Source organism: Prunus avium, chromosome 4, assembly GCF_965620075.1.
Source record: "Prunus avium chromosome 4, drPruAviu1.hap1.1, whole genome shotgun sequence".
In the NCBI taxonomy this organism is placed as follows: Eukaryota; Viridiplantae; Streptophyta; class Magnoliopsida; order Rosales; family Rosaceae; genus Prunus; species Prunus avium.
In genome coordinates this window covers 18,084,984-18,108,870 of record NC_142287.1, presented here as the reverse complement: position 1 = coordinate 18,108,870, position 23,887 = coordinate 18,084,984, and the positions used below count along the sequence as shown (strand labels likewise).

At 40.9% G+C, this 23,887-nt stretch overlaps 2 protein-coding genes and 1 long non-coding RNA gene across 5 annotated transcripts; 1 reads left to right on the top strand and 2 right to left on the bottom strand.

Annotated features, from left to right (window-relative positions):
* Nucleotides 1-486: 486 nt before the first annotated feature.
* LOC110755248 (uncharacterized) lies at nucleotides 487-4,395 on the bottom strand. 3 transcript variants are annotated; one of them, XR_002526464.2, is made up of 4 exons: nucleotides 3,638-4,395; nucleotides 1,758-3,342; nucleotides 1,242-1,452; nucleotides 487-967 (listed from the first exon to the last, which is right to left on the bottom strand). It is a non-coding gene; the product is annotated as an uncharacterized LOC110755248 (long non-coding RNA). The 3 variants fall into 3 exon arrangements; XR_015835361.1 differs by having other exon boundaries at nucleotides 1,758-3,038; nucleotides 3,638-4,393; XR_002526463.2 differs by lacking the exon at nucleotides 3,638-4,395 and having other exon boundaries at nucleotides 549-967; nucleotides 1,758-3,631.
* A 2,953-nt stretch (nucleotides 4,396-7,348) lies between these two features.
* LOC110755256 (protein LATERAL BRANCHING OXIDOREDUCTASE 1-like) lies at nucleotides 7,349-9,428 on the top strand. Its single transcript, XM_021956432.2, has 4 exons — nucleotides 7,349-7,822; nucleotides 8,041-8,288; nucleotides 8,381-8,708; nucleotides 8,939-9,428. The coding sequence occupies exons 1-4, from the start codon at nucleotides 7,568-7,570 to the stop codon at nucleotides 9,173-9,175; spliced, it is 1,068 nt and encodes a 355-aa protein (XP_021812124.1). The 5' UTR covers nucleotides 7,349-7,567; the 3' UTR covers nucleotides 9,176-9,428.
* Nucleotides 9,429-21,713: 12,285 nt separating this feature from the next.
* LOC110755191 (protein SUPPRESSOR OF npr1-1, CONSTITUTIVE 1-like) lies at nucleotides 21,714-23,501 on the bottom strand. The gene is made up of 2 exons (XM_021956364.2): nucleotides 23,362-23,501; nucleotides 21,714-23,267 (listed from the first exon to the last, which is right to left on the bottom strand). Exons 1-2 carry the CDS (start codon nucleotides 23,401-23,403, stop codon nucleotides 22,386-22,388), a joined length of 924 nt encoding a protein of 307 aa, XP_021812056.1. The 5' UTR covers nucleotides 23,404-23,501; the 3' UTR covers nucleotides 21,714-22,385.
* Between the last annotated feature and the right edge of the window lie 386 nt (nucleotides 23,502-23,887).

Sequence of the window (23,887 nt, the reverse complement as noted above, 5' to 3'; positions counted from 1 at the left end):
TGATAATTTTGCTCCCATGCCATAAGTCTCTCATGCCAAGTTAGAAGATATATCTGTAATTTGTTTCTATTTTCATTAGTGAAGGTAAACAAGGAGTTTCCTAAGACTTCACTACCCTTTTGAGACGTTCTTGGGGCTTAATCTTCAAACTCAGACACAAGGGGGCACTTGCATCAGATTGCTCCTTGCAGCAACTACCAGGAGAAAAAGTCCCCTACAACTAACAATAATATTATGTTGAAAATCATTACTCTCCTCACTACAACTATTCCTCCAATTATTACTTGAAATTTCCCAAAGTCAAAATTTTGTTTTCACAAGTCATAGTCGAAGAAAACGTGGCAAGGGAGTTTTAGAAATTTTTGGCAATTTTCTTTTTCATATTTTTTTTTCCATTTTTTGTGAAGTTTTTAAGTTCAAGACACAAAAACGAACCACTAATGACACATGTTGCTACATGATACGTACATTTGTCGGAAGCTCTAATGACGCACCAATCTGACACTACCATGTGTCATTCTCTTCCATTCATTAGTTTTTTCCAATGCTTTAGGTTCCAAAAATCATAATAAATTCACCAAAAAATCCCACAAACTTCTTAGTAAAAAAATATATATTTATGAAGCTTTAGTGAATAGTAAATCATGCGATATTGAAGCTCTAGTGAATCCTTTTGAAGTATTTATTGCTATTTCCAGTGATGTTATGTTGTTCTTCCTTCTTGTCTACCTTCCTACTTAGTAGCCAAGAAGTCAATACCCGCTTTGCACCAACAGAAATCAACGAACCCGGAGTTTCTATGTTCTCCATTGCTGCATTTTGTCCATTTCTCATATCGGGTATGTTGGTCACATCTGACGTAACTATGCTTATCTTTGACACAGAGCATATTGATCTCACGGCTGATCCACCAACATGCTCCCCAAGTAATTTTGATGCAGACCAATTCTCAACACCTGGCATATACCTAAGTGATCATTAGACAATTAGCTAGTCTTGTATAAGCACCTGATAAATCACTCAGTTTTGCCACCAAGGCGGGTTCATATGTTAAATAAATATCATGCGTATATTCATTTTTATGTAGGCTACAACATGCATGTATACTGTCAGCTCAGTTCTCAAGGTTAACAAAAGTGTAAATACATTCAATTATACTATACAATAAATTCAACTATTTTTCCCTTTACAATTTTATTTTTAAATTTCAGATATCAAATAGCTAATAATTATAATCATACCTAGTCAACCTCACAGTTCTATCTTCACAACCAGTTGCGATCCAACTAGACGCAGAGAAGAGGTTGTGCTTCCCATATACTCCAGGTTGAAATCCTTCTGAGACAAAGCATATGGAATGCCTCTCCCATGGAATTGCATATGCAAATTCCTGGAGAGTACCTTCCTTTCACCATCAAGCACCCACTGCCTATGAATATAAATGATTTCATCCTAGTAAATCAAAGAAATGTTGTGCAGAGTTAAGATAAAATTTAAATGAAACCTTATCTTTTCAAAGTAAACAAATGAAACATACGATCAATTATTAACAAAAGATAGAATGATGTGCTTAGCAGCAAAACAATTCACAAAGCAATTAATGACACAAAACTAAAGGAACTCATATCATGCATTTATGGATGTGTATTTTCAGATGATAAAAAATACTTTTGACCTACTCCCTGGATATATCTTTCCACAATGCTTATTTTATTTGTGCCTCTGAAATTACCAATTCTAAATAGATTGACACGAACCTTAACATATGCAAAGCAGTTCTTTATTTCTGGTACATCACCAAGATAATAGGAATGAGGACGACTCCATCCACCGCATGGAATTTGCACAACCGGCAACAAAATATGGGTCCTTAGGCATCAAAATAAATAACACAAACAACTTACAAATCATTTCAGTAAGCAGTCTGAGGTACAGGAAAAGACTCTACCTTGGTCTCAGTTATTAAGTTCCAAATAATAAAATCCACTGATGCAAAACCAGCAGCACAATGGCAGCTTGACAACTCATTGACAGAGCTATTATCAGTGGAGACAGATTGAATAAGACTCAACTCCTTCACCTGCTTCATCCCTATAAACTCTAATGTCTATTGCTTCATACCGTAAACTCTAACATCTACCGCGGCTAAGCTTTAAAATATAATTTTGACATGTAAAATTCAAATAATTTCTCGAAGTCAAGTTTGTTTTGATGCTAACAATAATACTATGTTGAAAATCATTACTCTCCTTTACAACAACTCTTCCTCCAATAATTACTTCAAATTTTCCAAGGCCAAAATTTTATTATCACACATCATAGTCGAAGATAGTGTTGCAAGGAGTTTTTTAAGAAATTTCGGTCCATTTTTTTCATTTTTTATTCATTGTTTGTGAATTTTTTAAGTTAAAGATACAAAAATGAACCTGATGACACGTAGAGCTACGCGATACTAACACCTGTCGGAAACTCTGACGACGCACAATTCAAGTGTCACCATTTGTCATTCTCTTACGTTTATTACTATTTTTGTATACTCTAACTTCCAAAAATCAGAATAATTCATTAAATAACATGAAAATACACAAACTGCTTGCAACACTTTGTACATCTTTTGAGTTCGTCTGAAAAATTTATAAAATAGTAATGAAGACTTCTTAGTAAAAAAATAAAAAAATTATTTATGAAGCTTTAGTGAATAGTAAATGACACGATGTTGAAGCTCTAGTAAATCCTTTTGAAGCGTATATGAAACATATTTTGGTGGCAAACAAGAGATAGATTTTGATGGCAGCATGAATCATCTTTAAGTTAGCAATTGGATAATGAGTGGAACTCAATGAGTTGGCAATATGACAATAAAAAAGAATCTGTCATCGGCATACATTATGTACATGAAAAAACTGTTATAATCCATGACTTACCGCTACATTATAGGGAGCAGCCTTCACGCCACACCTACAGAGATAGTTTGCAATGCTCAACGTTCCTTTCCTATTAGGAACATGTGTGATGGTTGACCCTTTCTCTAAAGGCTCCTGCTGCACAAGTGTTAGTCTTTCTTCCGGTTTATATGGCAGAACAATAATATCAGATATAGTTTCTTTTCTAGTATTCCAGTCCTCCCAAAGAGATTGTCCACAGAATTCACCGCAGCAAGTATGAAAAAAGATCCGCACATTGAACAATAATCATGTTTGACACGCTATCAATTTTATTTCAGATATCTCAGAACTTGAAAATTACAATACCAACCCAATCATTCACACTCTGGAAGATGTCAATGTCATTTTCCAAGTACTCAACTGACAACTCCCTTCCTTTTGAGGAACAAACTCATCTCTTGTTACAACAACAAATCACAAACACCAAGACATGATTCAGAATCTCATAAACAATTGAGAAACATTCGCACATAATCACTACTAGTATAAATCCCTAAACACTAAAAAAAATTCAGAAAATTTGCCCTAATTCCTATATAAATCGAAAATATATACAAAAAGATAATGATTTTCACAAATAATTTACAATTAAAAACCCAAATATTTTAACCCTAAATCAAATTAGGGATATAGAAATTTAATTTTCAAAAAACATAGAAAATAATTCTAAGAGAAGGAAGGACAGTTGTTACCTATGGAATGGAGGAAGGGAGGCTCTCATGAACAGAGAGTGCGAGAACGAGCGAGCCATAGAGAGTGCGAGAACGAACGAGCCATAGAGAGTGCGAGAACGAGCCAGCCAGCCAGAGAGAGAGAGAGAGAGAGAGCAAGAAAGAGAGCGCCGGCGAGAGAGAGGGAGCCGTCGATGCCAAAACCAGTCTACGGAAAAGCAGATCACGATCCCAAACAACAACAAAAGCTGAAATACTGCAACAGAAAAATGGAGTAACAGACCCAAGTACCAGGGAAACAGGCCCAAGACAGAGCCAGGCCCGTCACTCTACCTCTTAGATTGGCGGGCAAGGAAGGCCGTCGTGAGAGAGAATGAACACAAAAAATTAAAATAGTTAAAATTAAAATTAGGATTCTAAGAAATATATTTGGAGGTTGGAATTCTAAAAACTAAAAGATTTTCTTGAGAGTCATAGATGTCTGAGGAAGGCAATGTCGGTGTTTGGGTACTATGTGCGTGAAGGAGGTGAAGGAGATGGGAAAAATGTGAACAGTAACTGTTATCAACCCTAACCCAATCGCCACTAACACAGAATAAACAGGTGAGAGAGAGAGAGAGAGAGAGAGAGAGAGAGAGGAGAATTTGTTGGAGAAGAACAAGAGGGAGTCTGGAAAAAGAAAAACAGGCGCCATTGGATGGAAGAAAGGCGGGATTGGAAAAGGCGTGCGAGGACATGTGCGCTAAGCGGAAGTGCAGCGTCCCATTTCTATTATAAGCTCTCTTTTTCTCTTCAGCCATTGAGATCACTTTGACGGCTGAGATGGAGCAGCAAATAGGGGTTCGCAAAAAGGAGTTCCAACCTGAGCCACGTGCATCACGATAAAGGCACTTTAGTTTAGCTTGTGTTTTTTACTTTATAGGAGTCCAATTTTCTGTTCTTTCTTCTACTTCTATTTTTTTTCCTTTTTAATACTTAGAATCATCTCCAGCCGACTCTCATAATTATCTACTTTGGATAAAAAGTCCTCCTTCTAACAAACTCCCTACTTGGCTCTTTATTTTGGAGAATCAACTTTTGGATCTCTACATCTAGAGAGGAGGAGAGAGAAAAAAGGTGAGAGATAGAGACATTTGGGAGGTTGATGGGGTTGGGTTTCTACTTTTCTTTTTAATATATTTGATTTGCAAGAGAAAGGGAAAATAATAATACAATATTTCAGATTAGACAAAATAGAGAACATTGTTGGAGGAAACATAGAGGTGTCAAACGGGACGGGCCGGCCCAGCACGGCACGAGCCTAGCCCGTTTAAATGAGGCACGGCACGGCACGAGCACGAATACTAATGGGCCGTGCTCTGCACGGCACGAAAACTTGGGCCGGGCCGGGATCAAAAAATAGGTCCAATGGACCGGGCCGGCCCATGGCCCGACATGGGCCGGGCTTGGCCCGAGCCCGCTTCAAGCACGGCACGAGCCCAAGCACGGCCCATTTAGCATTTTTTTTCTTCTCAAAAAGTCAAAATGCAATAATTTGACATCTAATGTCATTGTTTATATGTTTTTTTTTAATAAAAAAATCATAACCATATATTTGATGTCTTTCATTTTAGGGAAATTACTTGGGTCCTTAGTTAATTAAACATATCAACTACAAATTAATTAAACAACATTGGACTTGATATCTAATCAATACATATGACATATACGCTTATCTTATAATCAAAGCAAAACATTTCTTCACATATAAAATAATAAGTTGTTTAAAGATGAAAAGTTCAAGTGGACTTTGTGGAGTTGGACACTTTTTGCCCTCCGCCCTTCATATTGTTTGGATGTTTGATTGATTAATGTTTTCAAATAGTTAATAATTTCTTGCCTCTAATTATATTTTTAATGTTTATAATTTGAATTATCTAGTGGAAAAAAAAAAATCAAGCGAAAAAAAATCAAATTAAATGGGTTGGTTCTTGGGCCCAAGTATGGCACAAGCACGAGCACGGGCACGGCACGAGCCCGGCCCGGCCCGTTTAAATATGGACATGGGCTTTGGGCCGGGCCGGGATCAATGATTTTATTAAATGGGCCGGCACGGCACGGCCTGATAAATTAAATGGGCCGGCCCGGCACGGCACGAAAATGTTAAAAGCACGAGTTTAAATGGGACGGGCCGGCCCGGCACGGCCCGTTTGACACCTCTAAGGAAACACCTTTTAAGTAGTTTGCTATAATAGCTTTTTAGCTATTTTAACTACAATTTGCTAAAATTTGGAGACTCTCCTGGAGATGCTCTTAGACACTTCCACCGCAAAGGGCAAGGGCAAGGCAAGGACAAAGCAAGGTTTGTCACTATTTAAGTGAATAGTGGCAGCCCTTGCCTTTTTTGTTTCCAACTTTATGGGCAAGGGCAATTACTATTCACTTACTTTATTTTCTATTTTTTATAAACGATTAATTTTGATAAGATTTTCAGTTGTCACATGTCACTATTTATTATAAAATTCTCACCTAAATTTTCAAATAACATTTTCGGATTAAATTTTATGATTAAATTTTTGGATAAGATTTTCGGTTGCTACGTGTCCATATTTTGTTATAACATTCATATCTTAAATTTCATATAAGATTTTCGAATAAGATTCTCGGTTGCCACATGTCGATATTTACTATAAAATTCTAATCTCAGAATTCAGATAAGATTTTCACCCTCTAAAATTATGCCACGTGTCATCTCTATCTTCTAAATCCCTGTATAAAACTACACCCTCAACTCAGACCTCTCACACCATATCTTCTCTATCCTTTCATTTCTCAGATTTTGCAAAACATATTCTACTCTCAATGTCTAACCTGAGGAGGGTGTTGGAGAGGCAACAGGGAGAAGATGAATTTGAATAAAACGGCATTTAGAAATATTTAACGTCGTCGTGAAGATTTTGACCGCTTCGAATGTGGTCCCTCGCTTTTGCAAACACATCTCTCCATTTCCCTAACTCCTTATTCAAAATTTTCCACCTACTAGCCAATGCTATTTCCATACAAGCCGAACCCGATCTCATTGCCTGTGATCGGGCAATGACCAACGTTGACCCAACACTCACACAACAAAATATCTTCCACGGTTGTCCACAAGCCTCCAGCTTCCATGAAAAAGGTCATTTGTATTTTTTACACAAATAGAATTTAGTAGTAGAAATTTTTGTGTGGAAAGTGAAAAATATTGGAAGGATATGAATTTGTATGAAGATTTGGTGTGAAAAGTGAATAATATTGGTAGGTATTTATAGAAAAAAAAAATTCAATTTTTTTTAAATTTTTTTTAGCCAAAAAATAGACAGCTGTTGAAGTTGACAAGATTTTTGGATCGGAGGCTCAAGGAGAAGCCACATGGCTTGTAGCCGTTGGTTTCTGATAGCTGTGGGTCAGCGCTAACGTCAGGCTAGCGTCAGCGCAAGAAATTCAAAAAAAAATTACTATTGGCATGCGCTGACATCAGCAGCTCGAAGGCAAGGAGACGGGCCAGATCTCCCCATGGGCTTGCCCGGGCTAATGAGTCCCACCCCTTGCCAGGGCTGGATCTTGTGTGCTGGAGCTGCTTCCAGCCCCCTCCTGCCTGGGCTAGCCTTGCGCGCAGGAGATGCTCTTAGACCCCGCCAAATAGTCAAACGTAAGTTAGTTTTCTACACCTGCATAATTGAATATTATAAAATAAAAAATATATGCACTGCACACGTTGCAGACATACCAGCAAGCTCATATTTCAATAGGATAGAATAGATAGACTATTTCTTTTTCTTAATATCTCTCACCTTGAAATTGCAGAAACGTCCAAGTTCCTCCCATCACGAGCTTTCCTTGAAGGTGAGCAGTAAGCACCGGGAGATATTATTTTCATTTGCAACTGAAATTACAGAAGCTCTTTCTTGAGGGGGCTAGAAAGGAACTAACCACATGGACATGGCTGCCAAGATAGAGTTAGGATCCCAAACTGTCCAAGAGCTGCTCGGAAAAGGCAAAGGGGAACAAGTGCCAGATAAATACATCCATAAAGTTACAGACGGTGGCATTGGAAACCCAAGTGCTTCTTCTGCCGCGTTGATGGATATTCCAGTCATTGATCTTGGCCTCCTCCTCACACCTTCCTCAATCACTGCACAACAACTTGATAAACTTCGATCAGCTCTTACCACATGGGGTTGCTTTCAGGTCTGAATTCAAACATTTTCAAATACCCAATTTAATGAATTAGCAAACTTTTGTGTTTAGTTCAGAAAACTTGGTATAAGTGATCTAGATTTCTAAGCATATCCCAGGATCAGGATGCTGTATTATTATTATTATATTAAATTTGGTTTTTCCCTGTGTTCTGTTTGATTTGATCCATCCACCTATATGGAAAACATGTTTGAAACTCTGTGTTCCAGGTAATAAATCATGGCATGACACCTGAATTCCTAGACGAGGTCCGCGAAATGACCAAACAATTTTTTGCACTTCCAGTGGAAGAGAAGCAGAAATACTTGAGAAAAGTCAACGATATTCAAGGATATGGGAACGACATGGTTTTTTCAGAACAACAAACACTTGATTGGTCTGACCGGCTATACCTTTCTGTATATCCAGAAGAGCACCGAAAGCTCAAATTTTGGCCTCAAAATCCCAAATCTTTTAGGTAACTTGTGTTTGCCATACATCTTCTTCCTTCACACTGAAACAATAACCATATCATGATCTCTTAGAGTTCAACATATATTTTTACTGCAGTGAAACTTTAGACCAATATACGACGAAGTTACAAGTGGTAACAAAAACTGTCCTCGAGGCCATGGCAAGGTCATTGAATTTGGATGTTAATTGCTTTCGGGACCTGTATGGAGAACAAGGGAAAATGGATGCGAGGTTTAGCTTTTATCCTCCTTGTTCAAGGCCTGATGTTGTCCTGGGTGTGAAACCGCATGCAGATGGAACAATAATCACCCTTCTCTTGCAAGACAAACAAGTGGAAGGTCTTCAGTTTCTTAAAGACGATCAGTGGTTTAGAGCTCCCATTGTTCCTGAGGCGCTTCTCATTAACGTCGGTGATCAGGCAGAGGTAAATCAAATGTTCTTTCTCAACCTGTTCAATTATTGGTTTTAACCTTTAAAGCAATGCCTAAAGAGTAAAGCTTAAATTGAAATTTGGTGTGTGATTGAAAGCTTAAAAATGTACCATTTTGACCAGCGAGGTCTAGCATAGTGGGAAATAGTCTTGACTTGCACACCAGTGGTCTCAAGTTCGAACCCTATGGCACCTTTGATTGTTCGTTTCCTTGTGATACGCAGATATTGAGCAATGGAATATTCAAGAGCCCTGTACACAGGGTAGTGACAAATCCAGACAAGGAGAGGATCTCTTTGGCTGCCTTCTGCATCCCAGAATCAGATAAAGATATTGAACCATTTGAAAGCCTGGTCAATGAGTCAAAGCCAAGATTGTACAAAAAGGTAAAAAATTATGTTGGCATCTATTTCGAATACTACCAGCAGGGGAGGAGACCAATTGAAGCAGCAAAAATTTAAACTTACCCTTATATTTCTCTCTGACCACATATATAAATGGGGGTGGATGCATGGCACTCTGTTTGTTACATAAGTCTTGGCACAAGTTTTGCAGTATTGGATTAATACACTATAAATGGCTGAGATTAAATCTCACAACTAATTTATTCGTTTTAATAAATTATGAAGAGACATAAGCTGGCAAACGTTTTCCTCCTTTCTGTTTGAGGTAATTAACTTTTGATTGTCAAATCTACTATTTTTATTTTGTTTATTTTTATAAATGGTTATTTAGCATTACTCTAATCAATGAAACTACTGCAATGATACTTCTTAAATTTCTTAGTGAAACTGAGTTGAACTTTTCTCTCAGAATTATGAAAGCAATTCCAGAAAACTACTCGATAGTTAGTAGAGTTTTGATCAACTTGAAGGCTGTTAATTTGACTATTAAGTTTGTGTAGAGACTGATAATTATGTTTCCTCTTCTGAGCAAATAGAGACAGATTTCACTAGGATTTTAGTTTCCAGATTTTTAGTGGGATTTGATTTAAGTTTCCTAAATACTCAATTCACCCATATCCTACATCAAATTTGGTATTAGAGCCAAGTTTTCGTTTCCCTTGGGCTCAAAATTTTCGAGTATTTCTTGTTCTTCACACCATGTGTCAAGCGATGGCTCCGACTAAGCCTGAAAAGACAGACAAGCTAGAGACGGACTTTGAACATCTTGTTCAGATGATGGAAAACCTATCAAAGCAAGTGGCAGATTCGAACACTACATCCAGACTCACGGAACGTCACCTTGCAGACTTAGAAGCAGCTACCCAACATGATGAAACAAGTGTGAATGGAGAAGTGAGGAATCATGATCGACGAGGTCATGATAGAAGGAATGATTGAGACGCAGAGAGACAATTTTCATCGTGGCTATGAGCAAGACCCTGATGAAAGGGTGATGAAATCAGTGAAAGTTGACGCTCCTAATTTTGATGGTGAGCTAAATCCTGAAGCACTCCTCGACTCGTTAACTACCATGGATCACTATTTTGAGTGGCATGACGTGTCTGAAGCTCGAAGGGTGAGATTTGCTAAGATAAAATTGGTGGGTCAAGCTGGATTGTTTTGGACCAATGTTGAAACACAGTTAGAGAGAGCTGGTGAAGAACCAATCATCCATTAGGGTGAGATGAAAGAAAGGTTGAAGTAGAAATATCTACCATTATCCTATCAACAAAGTTTGTTGGACAAGTGGTAAACTCTTTGTCAAGACAACATGCTAGTTGCTGAATATATTGCAAAATTTGAGGAATTCATGTTGCGATGTGACGTAAGGGAAGATTGAAGGATGACTATTTCTCGGTTTAGATCAGGACTTCGTCCAGAGCTTCAAAGGGAATTAATTCCTCATATTGTGAATACTTTAGAGAGGGTTTTTCATATGGTACAAGAATTAGAAAAGTATTTAAAGTCGTCCAATGTAGTCAAGCAAACTGATTCTCAAAGATCTAATTTTCATGTTGGCACATCTGCTGACAGGACCCGACCCATTCCACTTTGGAATCTGAGCCGAACCCTGTGCGTGTCTGACACCTGGCAAGTGCCGGCCACAAATGACCTAATTGCCCTTCTAGTCAATCTTCACTTAAAACTGGGGTTTGACTTCTGCCGAAAATTCAGCAGAGTCTCCCCTGTAATTAGGCCACTCCCAGAATTTCACTTGTCAAAACATGTATATACAAAATACACCAACTGCCAGCATACAACTAATTACATACCAACAGTTAGACAAGTGTTCTAGGGCAATAACAGAGCATCTATACAGAGTAGATTACAAATTAGCACAACTAAACAAAACCCTACATTGGCAAAAGACGTAGCGGAAGAAGGTCTCGGCCTGGTGGTGGCGCACTGACGCACGACTACTGCCTCGGGGCGCAAAACATTAAAAAGGTGAGTGGACCAAAAATAAAGCTTTAAAAAATAGCATACGAACATACTAACCCCTCTGTAAAAACAGTTATACAACTAAATCACTTCTTTTATAAATAAACTCGTACTTAAAGCAATGCAAACGTATAATCCGTCAATTCCTTATAATCCGTCAATTCCATCCTCGTGTCACCGAAGTGACACGTCCTCGCGCCACCGGAGTGACACGTCCTAGCAGACCTCGGGAAACACATGTCACCTGAGCCGCAATCCTAGCAGAATTCAAGGGACACTTGGTCGGCTTGATCCGCAATCCTAGCTAGACTCAGGGAACACTTGGCCCACCTGAGCTGCACTCCTAGCACCACACAGTCCGAGCGTCCCCGAGACTCGTGGGGCTGTGTCAAGCATGCTGACTTACCCGAAGGCAACTGGATGTCCATCGACATCAATAATACCGAAGGCAATTGGATGTCCGTAGACATCGTTATAACTGAAGGCAACCATTTAAATCCGAAGGCAACATATTATCGAAGGCAACCTTTATTAATCTTGGGTACCTATGGTGGTTTCTGAATATATATATACATTTTCTGAAAGCAAACTAGAATTTATAAAACTATGTCTTAATAAACCTTAAAGCCTGCTGCCACTCAATCTGATAACTATCCCAGTTTATACTTTTCCTATCCTTTAAGGATTCTCAACTCAGCAGCAATTTATTAAATTGAAGTACTTAGAAGCATATAATAATTATGCAACTCTAATATTTCAATAACACTTATTCAAGATCAAGTAATAAGAATAAATTTCATAAAATCATTTATAAAAACAAAAAGTCCACTCACAGATGCTCTGAGCTAGCTGGACCCTTTTGAAGGTCCCTCCTGTGAGTCACCTTGTGCCCAGGTGCCTGAATAATCATCATACTCTTTATTAATAACTATGCTCAATAATATAATATTAAAATAAAAACCCTGACTCCTGGCTCCTAACAGTGCGTGCATCTCTTTTAAAGGTCATTCCTATGCCCACATTAACTTTCCTCTCAATGGACATGATTTAGTAGTAACTCGGGACTCAAAAGCGATAAAGTCCCAAAAAGTCAACTTGGGACCCCGTGGGGTCCACGACCTCAGAATTCTGATCCGATCGTTCCTAGAGGTCCCACTATGCCTAAGACACATGTCCCGAGAGTTTGGTCTCGATCGAAAGGTCGGATTGCTCATGATCGCACGATCGGACGGATGAACGATTTTCCGTAATCCTAGCCCCAGGGTTGGCCTTTTCGGAGTACCCGGGACTCCGATTGACGATCCGTCAAATCCTACATGATCCTGAAATTACCTAGAACAACATACTCCAGTTTGACTACGATCCAACGGTCTGAACGTATTGAACCTGCAAATCGCACACTATACGAGATCCGTTCGGGGTCCAAACGTTATCCGAATTGAGATCCGTGAATTTCTACGCGCTCATGAGGACACGAGGATCATTATGGGACCAAGGGTGGTCCCTGATACCTGGCCCACGTGTTGCCGGCGCGTGGGTGTGTAAAGAAAATTCTGGCCTCCGGAAAATCTCCAAACCACGGGTCCAAACTCCTATCCTAGGTTAAACACCTAATTTGGAACCACTTTTGTTCTTAGACTATGGCAAAAAAGTGGCTGGAAGTGGCTGAAACTGAGCTGTCAAAACCGGCAGAAACTCAACTCGACAATTAACCTATCAAACCTCAAAATCTCTGAAAACCTACACAACCATCAGCTAGATCGTGGAAAATAGCTAGAAATCCATACCTTACTTGCTTGATTTGGTGGTCGGAGGAGGGAGAACGAGAGGTTAGAAAATCTGTCAAAACTAACGCGATTTTCTGCGGCTGGTTCCGACGGAATCTGACGCTTCCTGTGGCGGTTGGAGTCAGGTTGGGTCGGTGGGGTGGCGGCGAGGGCTTGGCCAGTCAGGTTGGCCGGAGGTAGTGCGTGGCTGGGTGGTTATGGAGGTGAGAAGGTGGCTGGAAAGAAGAAATGACAATGGGGGGGCTGGTCTGATCGTGAGGAGAGAGAGAGTGAGGAGAGAAAAGGAGGAAATGAGATTTTTAAAATCTGATATTCGAAAATTACACTTTTGCCCCTCAACTTAATTTGCTTGTATTTTCTTCGTTACAACTCGGATTTGAGTCCACTACGTATCTACGGACTCGTTTCTTCGCGCTCTACGCAACCGTACAAGTGGATTTCCCAAATTCTTTCCCGGTCAAAACGTCAACTTAAAACCTAATAAAATATTCTGATGCTAGTTTAGTCTTTTCCCCTATTAAAATATTAGTTAAATAATAATTAAGGTTTGGGTTGTTACAATCTACCCCCCTTACGTACCTGTCACTCGAAGGGGTAAGGATATTGGGCCCGCATATGCTCTTCGGGTCCCCAAGTGGCCTCTTCCACGTCGTGACTCCTCCACAAAACCTTCACTAGTGGAATCTCTCTGGATCGAAGCACTTGCATCTTCCAATCCAGAATCTGAATAGGCTGCTCCACATAACTTAAGTCATCCTTTAATTTTATGGGTTGTTCTTCCAAGACATGGGGTGGATCTGAAATATACTTTCCGGAGCATGGACACGTGGAATACGTCATGTAGACGGGAAAGGTCTGAAGGTAAGGCAAGTCTATAAGCTGCTGGGCCCACACGCTCCACAATCTCATATGGCCCAATAAAGCGAGGGCTTAGTTCTCCCTGCTTCCCAAATCTCACTACGCCTTTCCAAGGCGACAATTCCAAAAATACCCAAACTCCATCGCACTTGTTCAGTGTTTGAGAAAGCTTGAACACGAAATCCACAGTAATGTGCTCCTACTTCCACTCAGGAATCGGAAGTGGTTGCAGCAATCCCAATGGTTTCTATCACTCTGCCTTAACTTGCTGACAAATTAGACACTTACTGACGTACTCTGCAATCTGTTTCTTCCTGAAAGGCCACCAATAATGACAAACACCTCCCTCGAATATGAGCTATCGATCCCGAGAACTTCCTGCTGAGGGTATCAGCTACCATATTTGCTCTTCTTGGGTGATGCTCAATAGTACATTCATAATCTTTAATCAATTCTAACCACCTTCTTTGTCTTAAATTAAGTTTCTTCTAGGTGAACAGGTACTTCCAACTCTTTTGATCCATGAAAATTTCACACACTTCCCCCTAAAGATAGTGTCGCCAAGAAATTCACCCTGTCCAACCAAAACTGACACTTGCTAAACTTGGCATACAGTTGTTTCCGCCTCAAAGTCTTCAGCAAAATTTCCAAGTGCTTCATGTGTGCCTTCTGACTTTTGGGGTATATCAAGACATCGTCTATGAACACAATCACAAGGTGATCCAAGTAACGTCGGAACACTCTGTTCATGAGATTCATAAGCGCAGCTGGCACGTTAGTCAATCCAAATGGTATCACCATGAACTCATAGTGCCCATACCTCGTCCAAAAAGCTGTCTTATGCACATCCTCCTCTCTAATGCGTAGCTGATGATACCCCGGTCTCAAGTCAATCTTAGAAAATACCTTGGCACCCTTCAGCTGATCAACCAGAACTTTTATCCGTGGCAACGGATACTGGTTCTTTACTGTGACCTTATTCAGCTGCCTGTAGTCAATACACAATCTCATGGTGCCATCCTTCTTCCCAACAACAATACTGGAGCGCCCCATGGTGAAAAACTGGGTCGGATGAAACCCTTATCCACCAGCTCCTGTAACTGAATCTTTAGCTCCCTTAACTCTGCTGGTGTCATTCTGTACGGCACTTGAGAAATAGGGTTCGTACCCGGGACGAGCTCAATAATGAATTCAATCTCTCGATGAGGTGATAACCTTGAAGATCCTCCGGGAACTCATCTGGAAATTCCTGTACCACTGGAATATCCTCCAACCTTAATCCATTATCCCGAGTAACAATAACACGCGACAAATACCCTGAACATCCTTCCCTAAGCAACTGTCTTGCCGTCATAGCTGAAATGAGGCAGATGGAAGGACTCTATGCTCACCATAAAATTTCACCTCATGTTGCCCAGGACTATGAAAGACGACCTCTTTTCGAAAACAATCTACGGAGGCATGGTACTTGGCTAACCAATCCATCCCCAAAATGACATCCAAAACAACCATATCTAGGGGAATTAAATCTGCCTCCAGCAACACGTCTACTCCTAGCACCATACTAACTCAATACATCGTACCAACCATAAAGGTCTCTCCTGTAGGTACAGAGATCGCCAACTCATTCTGTAGAGCTGAGAGTTTCACGTTGGCATTGTGGGCAAAACTAGGTGTGACAAGTAAATGTGTAGTGTAAGATCCCACTTTGACCAACGGAGAGGGGGTTGATGTGCCTTATATGTACATGCCCGCATCAATCTAGCACGAGGCCTTTTGGGAGCTCACTGGCTTCGGAGTTGTAGGAACTCCAAAGTTAAGCGAGTTGGGGGCGAGAGCAATCCCAGGATGGGTGACCCACTGAGAAGTTGGTAGTGAGCTCCCAGAAACAAAACCGTGAGGGCCATAGAGGGGGGCCCAAAGCGGACAATATCGTGCTACGGCGTAGCCGATCCGGGATGTGACAATTTGGTATCAGAGCCACTCTGCCGTGTGGTGCAAGTGTGCCGACAAGGACGTCGGGCCCTTAAGGGGGGTGGATTGTAAGATCTCACTTTGACCAACGGAGAGGGGGTTGATGTGCCTTATTTGTACATGCCCGCATCAATCTAGCACGAGGCCTTTTGGGAGCTCATTGGCTTCAGAGTTGTAGGAACTCCGAAGTTAAGCGAGTTGGGGGCGAGAGCAATCCCAGGATGGGTGACCCACTGGAAAGTTGGTAGTGAGCTCCCAGAAACAAAACCGTGAGGGCCAGAGAGGGGGGGCCCAAAGCGGACAATATCGTGCTACGGCGGAGCCGATCCGAGATGTGACATGTGCCTCCTGCTGCGACATATTGTACAGTCTACCCATAGCCCTGGAACGTCCACCTCGTTCCCTCTGCTGTCTACCACCTCTGTTGGCTACACCGGTCTGGGCCCCACCGCTAGACGAGGCCCCTAAAAACTGTGGTGTCCCCTGTGTCAATGTAACTGTCATCTCTCCACCCTAAAAACGCATCGGGCACTCCCTTCGGAAATGTCCGGACTGTCCACAATGGTAGTATCCTGTAGCGCCTTGTTGGCAAGGCCCGGAATGGTACCTGCCACACTCTGCGCACAGATAACTACTCCTCCTGCTAGAACCTAGCGGCAACTATCTCCCAGCACTTCTAGCTGTACCACCTCCAGAGCGGTTCCCAAAACTGTCACTCGGGTTAGACCCTCCACTGGAACTTACTCCAGGTCGAAAACCTCCATAACTTAGACCCCCCAAAAGGCCTCGTGCTAGATGGATGCGGGTATGTACATATAAGGCACATCAACCCCCTCTCTGTTGGTCGATGTGGGATCTTACAATCCACCTTTTAATTATTATTTAACTAATATTTTAATAGGGAAAAAGACTAAACTACCCTCGAAATATTTTATTAGGTTTTAAGTTGACGTTTTGATCGGGAAAGAATTTGGGAAATCCACTTGTACGGTTGCAGAGAGCGCGACGAAACGAGTCCGTAGACACATAGTGGACTCAAATCCGAGTTGTAACGAAGAAAATACAAGCAAATGAAGTTGAGGGGCAAAAGTGTAATTTTCGAAGATCAGATTTTAAAAATCTGATTTCCTCCTTTTTCTCTCCTCACGATCAGACCAGGCGCCCCCCCCCCCCCCCCCCCCCCCATTTTTGTTATTTCTTCTTTCTAGCCACCTTCTCATCTCCATAACCACCCAACCACGCACCACCTTCGGCCAACCTGACTGGCCAAGCCCTCGCCGCCACCCCAGCGACCCAACCCAACGCCAGCCGCCGTATGAAGCGCCGGATTCCGCCGAAACCAGCCGCAGAATATCGCGTCAGTTTTGACAGATTTTCTAACCTCTTGTTCTCCCTCCTCCGACCACCAAATCAAGCGAGTGAGGTATGGATTTCTAACTATTTTCCACGATCTAGCTGATGGTTAGGTAGGTTTTCAGAGATTTTAAGTTTTGATAGGTTAATTGTCGAGTTGAGTTTCTGCCGGTTTTGAGAGCTCAGTTTCAGCCACGTCCAGCCACTTTTTGGCCATAGTCCAAGAACAAAAGTGGTTCCAAATTAGGTGTTTTACCTCGGATAGGTGTTTGGGCTCGTGGTTTGGAGATTTTCCGACCACTGGAATTTTCTTTACACACCCATGCGCTGCCGGCACGTGGGCAGCGCATGGGCCAGGTAGCAGGGACCACCCTTGGTCCCAGAATGATCCTCGTGTCCTCATGAGCGCGTAGAAATTCACGGATCTCAATTCGGATAACGTTTGGACCCCAAACGGATCTCGCATAGTGTGTGATTTCCAAGTTCAAAGCGTTCAGACCGTAGGATCGTAGTCAAACTGGAGTATGTGGTTCTAGGTAATTTCAGGATCGTGTAGGATTCGACGTATCGTCAATCGGAGTCCTGGGTACTCCGAAAAGGCCAACCCTAGGGCTAGGATTACAGAAAATCGTTCATCCGTCCGATCGTGCGATCGTGAGTAATCCGACCTTCCGATTGAGACCAAACTCTCAGGACATGTGTCCTAGGCATAGTGGGACCTCTAGGAACGATCGGATCAGAATTCTGAGGTCGTGGACCCCACGGGGTCCCGAGTTGACTTTTTGGGACTTTATCGCTTTTGAATCCCGAGTTACTACTAAATCATGTCCATTGAGAGGAAAGTTAATGCGAGCATAGGAATGACCTTTAAAAGATATGCACGCACTGTTAGGAGCTGGGGGTCAGGGTTTTTATCTTAATATTATATTATTGAGCAGAGTTATTAATAAAGAGTATGATGGTTATTCAGGCATCCGGGCACAAGGTGACCCACAGGAGGGACCTTCAAAAGGGTCCAGCTAGCTCAAAGCATCTGTGAGTGGACTTTTTGTTTTTATAAATGATTTTATGAAATTTATTCTTATTACTTGATCTTGAATAAGTGTTATTCAAATATTAGAGTTGCATAATTATTATATGCTTCTAAGTACTTCAATTTATTAAATTGCTGCTGAGTTGAGAATCCTTAAAGGATAGGAAAAGTATAAACTGGGATAGTTATCAGATTGAGTGGCAGCAAGCTTTAAGGTTTATTAAGACATAGTTTTATAAATTCTAGTTTGTTTTCAGAAAATGTATATATATTTCAGAAACCACCATAGGTACCCAAGATTAATAAAGGTTGCCTTCGATAATATGTTGCCTTCGGATTTAAATGGTTGCCTTCGGTTATAACGATGTATACGGACATCCAGTTGCCTTCGGTATTATTGATGTCAACGGACATCCAGTTGCCTTTGGGTAGGTCAGCATGCTTAACACAGCCCCATGAGTCTCGGGAACGCTCGGACCGTGTGGTGCTAGGAGTGCAGCTCAGGTGGGCCAAGTGTTCCCTGAGTCTAGCTAGGATTGCGGATCATGCCGACCAAGTGTCCCCTGAATTCTGCTAGGATTGCGGCTCGAGTAACATGTGTTTCTCGAGGTCTGCTAGGACGTGTCACTCCGGTGGCGCGAGGATGGAATTGACGGATTATAAGGAATTGACGGAAATAAATGGGTACACCTATGTGATAGATTTAAAATTGATTTCAATGCTTTCATGTAATTAATGTTTAATTAAATGTGTGATTGATTATATATATATATATATATATATATATATATTTATTTATTTATATACGTTTGCATTGCTTTCAGTGCGAGTTTATTTATAAAAGAAGTGATTTAGTTTTATAACTGAGGGGTTAGTATGTTCGTATGCTATTTTTTAAAGCTTTATTTTTGATCCACTCACCTTTTTTAATGTTTTGCTCCCCCAGGCAGTGGTCGTGCGTCAGTGCGCCACAACCGGGCCGAGACCTTCTTCCGCTACGTCTTTTGCCAATGTAGGGTTTTGTTTAGTTGTGATAATTTGTAATCTACTCTGTATAGATGCTCTGTTATTGCCCTATAACACTTGTCTAACTGTTGGTATGTAATTAGTTGTATGCTGGCAGTTGGTGTATTTTGTATATACATGTTTTGACAGGTGAAATTTTGGGAGTGGCCTAATTACAGGGGAGACTCTGCTGAATTTTCGGCAGAAGTCAAACCCCAGTTTAAGTGAAGCTTGACTAGAAGGCAATTAGGTCATTTGTGGCCGGCACTTGCCAGGTGTCGGACACGCACAGGGTTCGGCTCAAATTCCAAAGTGGAATATGGGTCGGGTCCTGTCAATTTGGTATCAGAGCCACTCTGCTGTGTGGTGCGAGTGTGCCGACGAGGACGTCGGGCCCCTAAGGGGGGTGGATTGTAAGATCCCACATCGACCAACGGAAAGGGGGTTGATGTGCCTTATATGTACATCCCCTCATCCATCTAGCACGAGGCCTTTTGGGAGCTCACTGGCTTCGGAGTCATGGGAACTCCAAAGTTAAGTGAGTGTGGGGTTAGAGCAATCCCAGGATGGGTGACCCACTGGGAAGTTGCTTGTGATCTCCCAGAAACAAAACCATGAGGGCAGAGAGGGGGGCCCAAAGCGAACAATATCGTGCTACGGCGAAGCCGATCCCGGGATGTGACATCTGCGACTCCAAGTTCTACGACTCCAACATCTACAACTAATTTAGTAAAAACTGTCAGGGGAAAAAGAGTGCTAGTTGATACACGTGGTGGTGGAACGCAAAGATGTTACAGATGCCAAGGTTTTGGACACTTTGCTGTCCAATGCCCAACGAAGGAGGCAATAAGAAATCTGTGTGCACACATCAACGAACAAGCTGACAATCAAGGCGAATTCGAGGAAGATATTTATGAACCCCAACAACCTGATGCAGATTGTGGAATCGACTTTGAAGTCTCTCATCCAACATTAGCAGTAGTAAGGTGTACTTTGGCTCAACCTAGGAAGGAAACTAAGGATTGGCGTAAGACTTCCATTTTCCACACTTACATCAAGTCTGGAGATAAAGATTGTAAGGTGGTCATAGATAATGGGAGTTGTATCAATGTGGTTTCAATGCTAACTATTTCGCATCTTGGTTTGTCGCTCGAGAAGCATCTTGTGCCATACAGATTGGCATGGATTGACAATACATCTTCTATCCCTGTTACCCAACGGTGTCACGTTCCTATACAGTTTTCATCTTACAAAGATCATGTTTGGTGTGATGTGGTGGATATGGATGTGAGTCATATTCTCTTGGAAAGACCATGGATCTACGATTACAATGTTACCATCTTGGGTCAAGAAAATATATGTTCGTTCATCCATAAAGGAAAGAAGATCACGATGAAGCCACTTCAACCCAAGCTCGTGAATCAATCCATACCAAACAAAGAGGAGCAAGAAAAAGTAGGTAAAACCGAAGCTCTACATATCATTACGCTTAAAGAACGTAAGGAAGATGCAGAAGTTCCTAGTCAAGTGGAAGTTAAACCAGATTCTCATAGTACTCGGATTACAAAGGAGGCTTGCCGCACATTGATCCCAAAGTTTTGGAATGTTATTACAGCTTTATCTCGCCAGAGTCGTGCTCTTTTCAGCCAGGGGGAATTGGTGTGGACATCATTAGTTAGTTTCCTGATTTATTAGTTTCCTAGATTCTCTTGTTTTCCAGATTTCACTAGGATTTTAGTTTCCATATTTTTAGTAGGATTTGATTTAAGTTTCCTAGTTTATTTTACTTAGTTCCTTGGTGGATTAGGATTTCTGTTTTAGTAAGGGATTTTTATCCTATTGTCTCTAGGTTTTAGTTTGCTATAAATACCCTCCATGTAGTTCTTTAAAATTCAGTTGTTGAGATATAAAGAAAAGTTTATTTTCCAGAGATTGGAGACTACTTGGTGTGAAGCCAAACCCCTGGAGTGATTCCAAACCTATCCCTTTTGTTCTATTTTCTGTTTTCCATTGTTTTCGCTTCCGCTAAACTACCTAAATACTCAATTCACCCATATCCTACATCAATCTCTAATTGTTTTCCTTTTCATTCTCTGATGGCGTAATTCATCTTCCTGTTTCTTGCAAGAGCAAAAGAGCATTTTAGGGTCACTTGCTTCAGACTTACATGACGTCTCTTAGTTTTACCGTTTTCTTCAACTTTTCCTTCACCTGAGATTGTCAAGACATTAAATTTCTCTGCATCTTGAGCATACACCAGACAGATCCCGCACTGTTTCAATTTCAATTTGGAAGCGTAAACTGGACTGCCATGATAATTCCTCAGGCAGAGGCCTCAGTGGAAACATTGTAAAAAGAACTGGTGCTGCATTTTGCACGTTGCATACAATCAAAGGCATTATACCACACAAACATGTGATCTAAGTTGAAACTGTTCGTGTTGCCTCTTTGATATCTGCCTTCATCCCAATCCGGACCACACAAATGACAAGCTGAGTCAAGCTGTGTACTATTATTGGTTTTGAAAGTGGAACTACATCCGAACTCGTAATGCCAATTAAAATGAAAGTTACTGTCAAATGCAAAAACAACAGACACAGCGAAACCAAATAAATTTGGATTATACCAACCTGGAGGAAGCTTGATATTTATTGAAGATCCCTCATTTTGATAGCTAAACCAATTTGGAATTTCATTTTCCGGACAAACAAGCGTAACTAAAGATGGTTCAAATATAAACTCCCTTGACCATTCAAAACGTTGTCTGTACCACTTTGATGTCAACTTTGCCATTCGCATGATTAAAATCTGTGCATCAGCCATTATGTTGCTCCTTTCACTCTGATCCAATTTTAGGCAATTAGAAAATATAAGTTGCTTGTCCAAAAGAAACCAACGATAATCTTCACTCCAACCTTGTGTGAGTGTCGTCCTTGAACTTGATACTGTCTTCAGTGATGTGCAGCCATCCGCTATAAGATGCAGCCATAGCGGGAGCTCTGGTAAAGAATGAAGGCTTTTGCATTTGGTTAAGTATAGGCGATGCAGCCAAGAAGCTTGCTTGATGCTTTCAGGTATGCTCTCAATCATGGTTCCACGAAGATCTAAAGACCATAATGAGGTTAAGCAAATCAAGTGATCAGGGAATTTTGATATACCGCTGTAACTGAGGTCTAGCTTTTCCAAACCTACTAAGCAGGGTCGCAACTTATAAGTTTCAAACAGATATCACAGCTACTAGGGACAACCTCAAGGTGCTCGAACTGACTGATATTTAATCTTTTATGCCAGAAAGATTTTGAGTCAAGGACGGTAGTTCTATAACTGATGTGCCTTCTAAACTGAGCAATAGCGGATCTTCCATAGGCTCCAAGATTTCTGGGAAGCATTCAAATTCAGAGCAACTATTCAGATCAAGTATCTTAAGACATTTCAACTTACAAATACTCATTGGGAGACTCACAAGCCTTCTGCAACCTTTTAGTTGAATTTTATTGAGACCAGAGAGATACTCGATTGATGAGGGTAGCTCTTTAACTGCCATTCCTTGTAAACTAAGAAACTCCAGACGTCCCATAGGCTCCAAGATTTCTGGGAAGTGTTCAAATTCACAGCAACCAGAGAGATCAAGTTTCTCAAGAGATTTCAACTTACAAATGCTAGTTGGGAGACTCACAAACCTCTTACACTCTCTAAGCTCAATTGTTTTTAGACCATAGAGACATTCGATTGATGAGGGCAATACTTCTATTGCTGTCTCAGTCAACTTTAAAAGTTTAATCTCCCTAGGAAGCTCAAAAAACTTGCCGAGAGATGAGCAGCACATGACAGAAAATTCTGAACAGAATTTCAGATTACAGCTGCTGCTTGGGAGATGCTCAAGGTATTCACAATATTCAATATCCAAGAAATAAATTTTTTCATTAGACCAAACTGACGAAGGCAATTCCTTTATTGCAGCCCTCTTTAAATTCCAGCAGCTTCCCAGATGAATATAAGTAAGCTTGTCAAGATATTGAAAATATGACTGAATTTGAACCAAACTTGCACAACATTCAAGATTTATATGCCGAATCTTTTGACTATGAGAGAGATCTGGAACTTCAGCCAGATGATAGGAGTAACTAAGATCGATCAGTTTTAAGTTCCCCAGGTTCTGTAACAAACAAAGAGAAATGGAAAGAACTGTAACTTAGCCTGAATAACTTACCACACTACATTTTACACAACAGTAAAGTAAGCATATATACCTGGCCTTTATTCCAAAGTTTCTCAAGTTCACTGTGGGGCATTAGAAGCTCAACAAGATTTTATGCAGAAAATGTTGATGGCAAAGATTGCAAAGGGTATCTCTCCCAGTAAAGATAACAAATAGTATTGGGAAGAGACTCGGGGCCTTTAGAAAAACATAATTTGCTGCAGTCGCCAATGCAGGAATTTTAAATCTTTAGCAATCTTAGATTAGACATCTTTTTTAATGCTGCACAACTCAGGTGTAGCTGATCTTCATATTCAGCCATGTGAAAGAGCATACATTGAACCTTCTTAGTTCCCTGAAATCAAAAAGCAAGGTATAAATGAGTATGCAATATGCAACAAATTTACCCAGAACAATATTTGTATAGGCAGAACTTGTTTATCAGAAATGATTGTTTCCTTGATTTCCGAAGAAAGTTACTGCATTTGACCCTTACCGTTCTATTTTTCAATACCATGATAGAAGAGAGTCGGTAAAATACAGCATCAGCAAGGGGGGTCTTGCCAATACCACCCATA

Coding starts and splice junctions, on each gene's coding strand:
- LOC110755256 (XM_021956432.2), top strand. CDS start 7,568: ATGGACATGGCTGCCAAGATAGAGTTAGGATCCCAAACTGTCCAAGAG. Junction 7,823..8,040: donor CCACATGGGGTTGCTTTCAG/GTCTGAATTCAA, acceptor TCTGTGTTCCAG/GTAATAAATCATGGCATGAC. Junction 8,709..8,938: donor ACGTCGGTGATCAGGCAGAG/GTAAATCAAATG, acceptor TGTGATACGCAG/ATATTGAGCAATGGAATATT.
- LOC110755191 (XM_021956364.2), bottom strand. CDS start 23,403: ATGCCCCACAGTGAACTTGAGAAACTTTGGAATAAAGGCCAG. Junction 23,268..23,361: donor AACTTTGGAATAAAGGCCAG/GTATATATGCTT, acceptor TGTTTGTTACAG/AACCTGGGGAACTTAAAACT.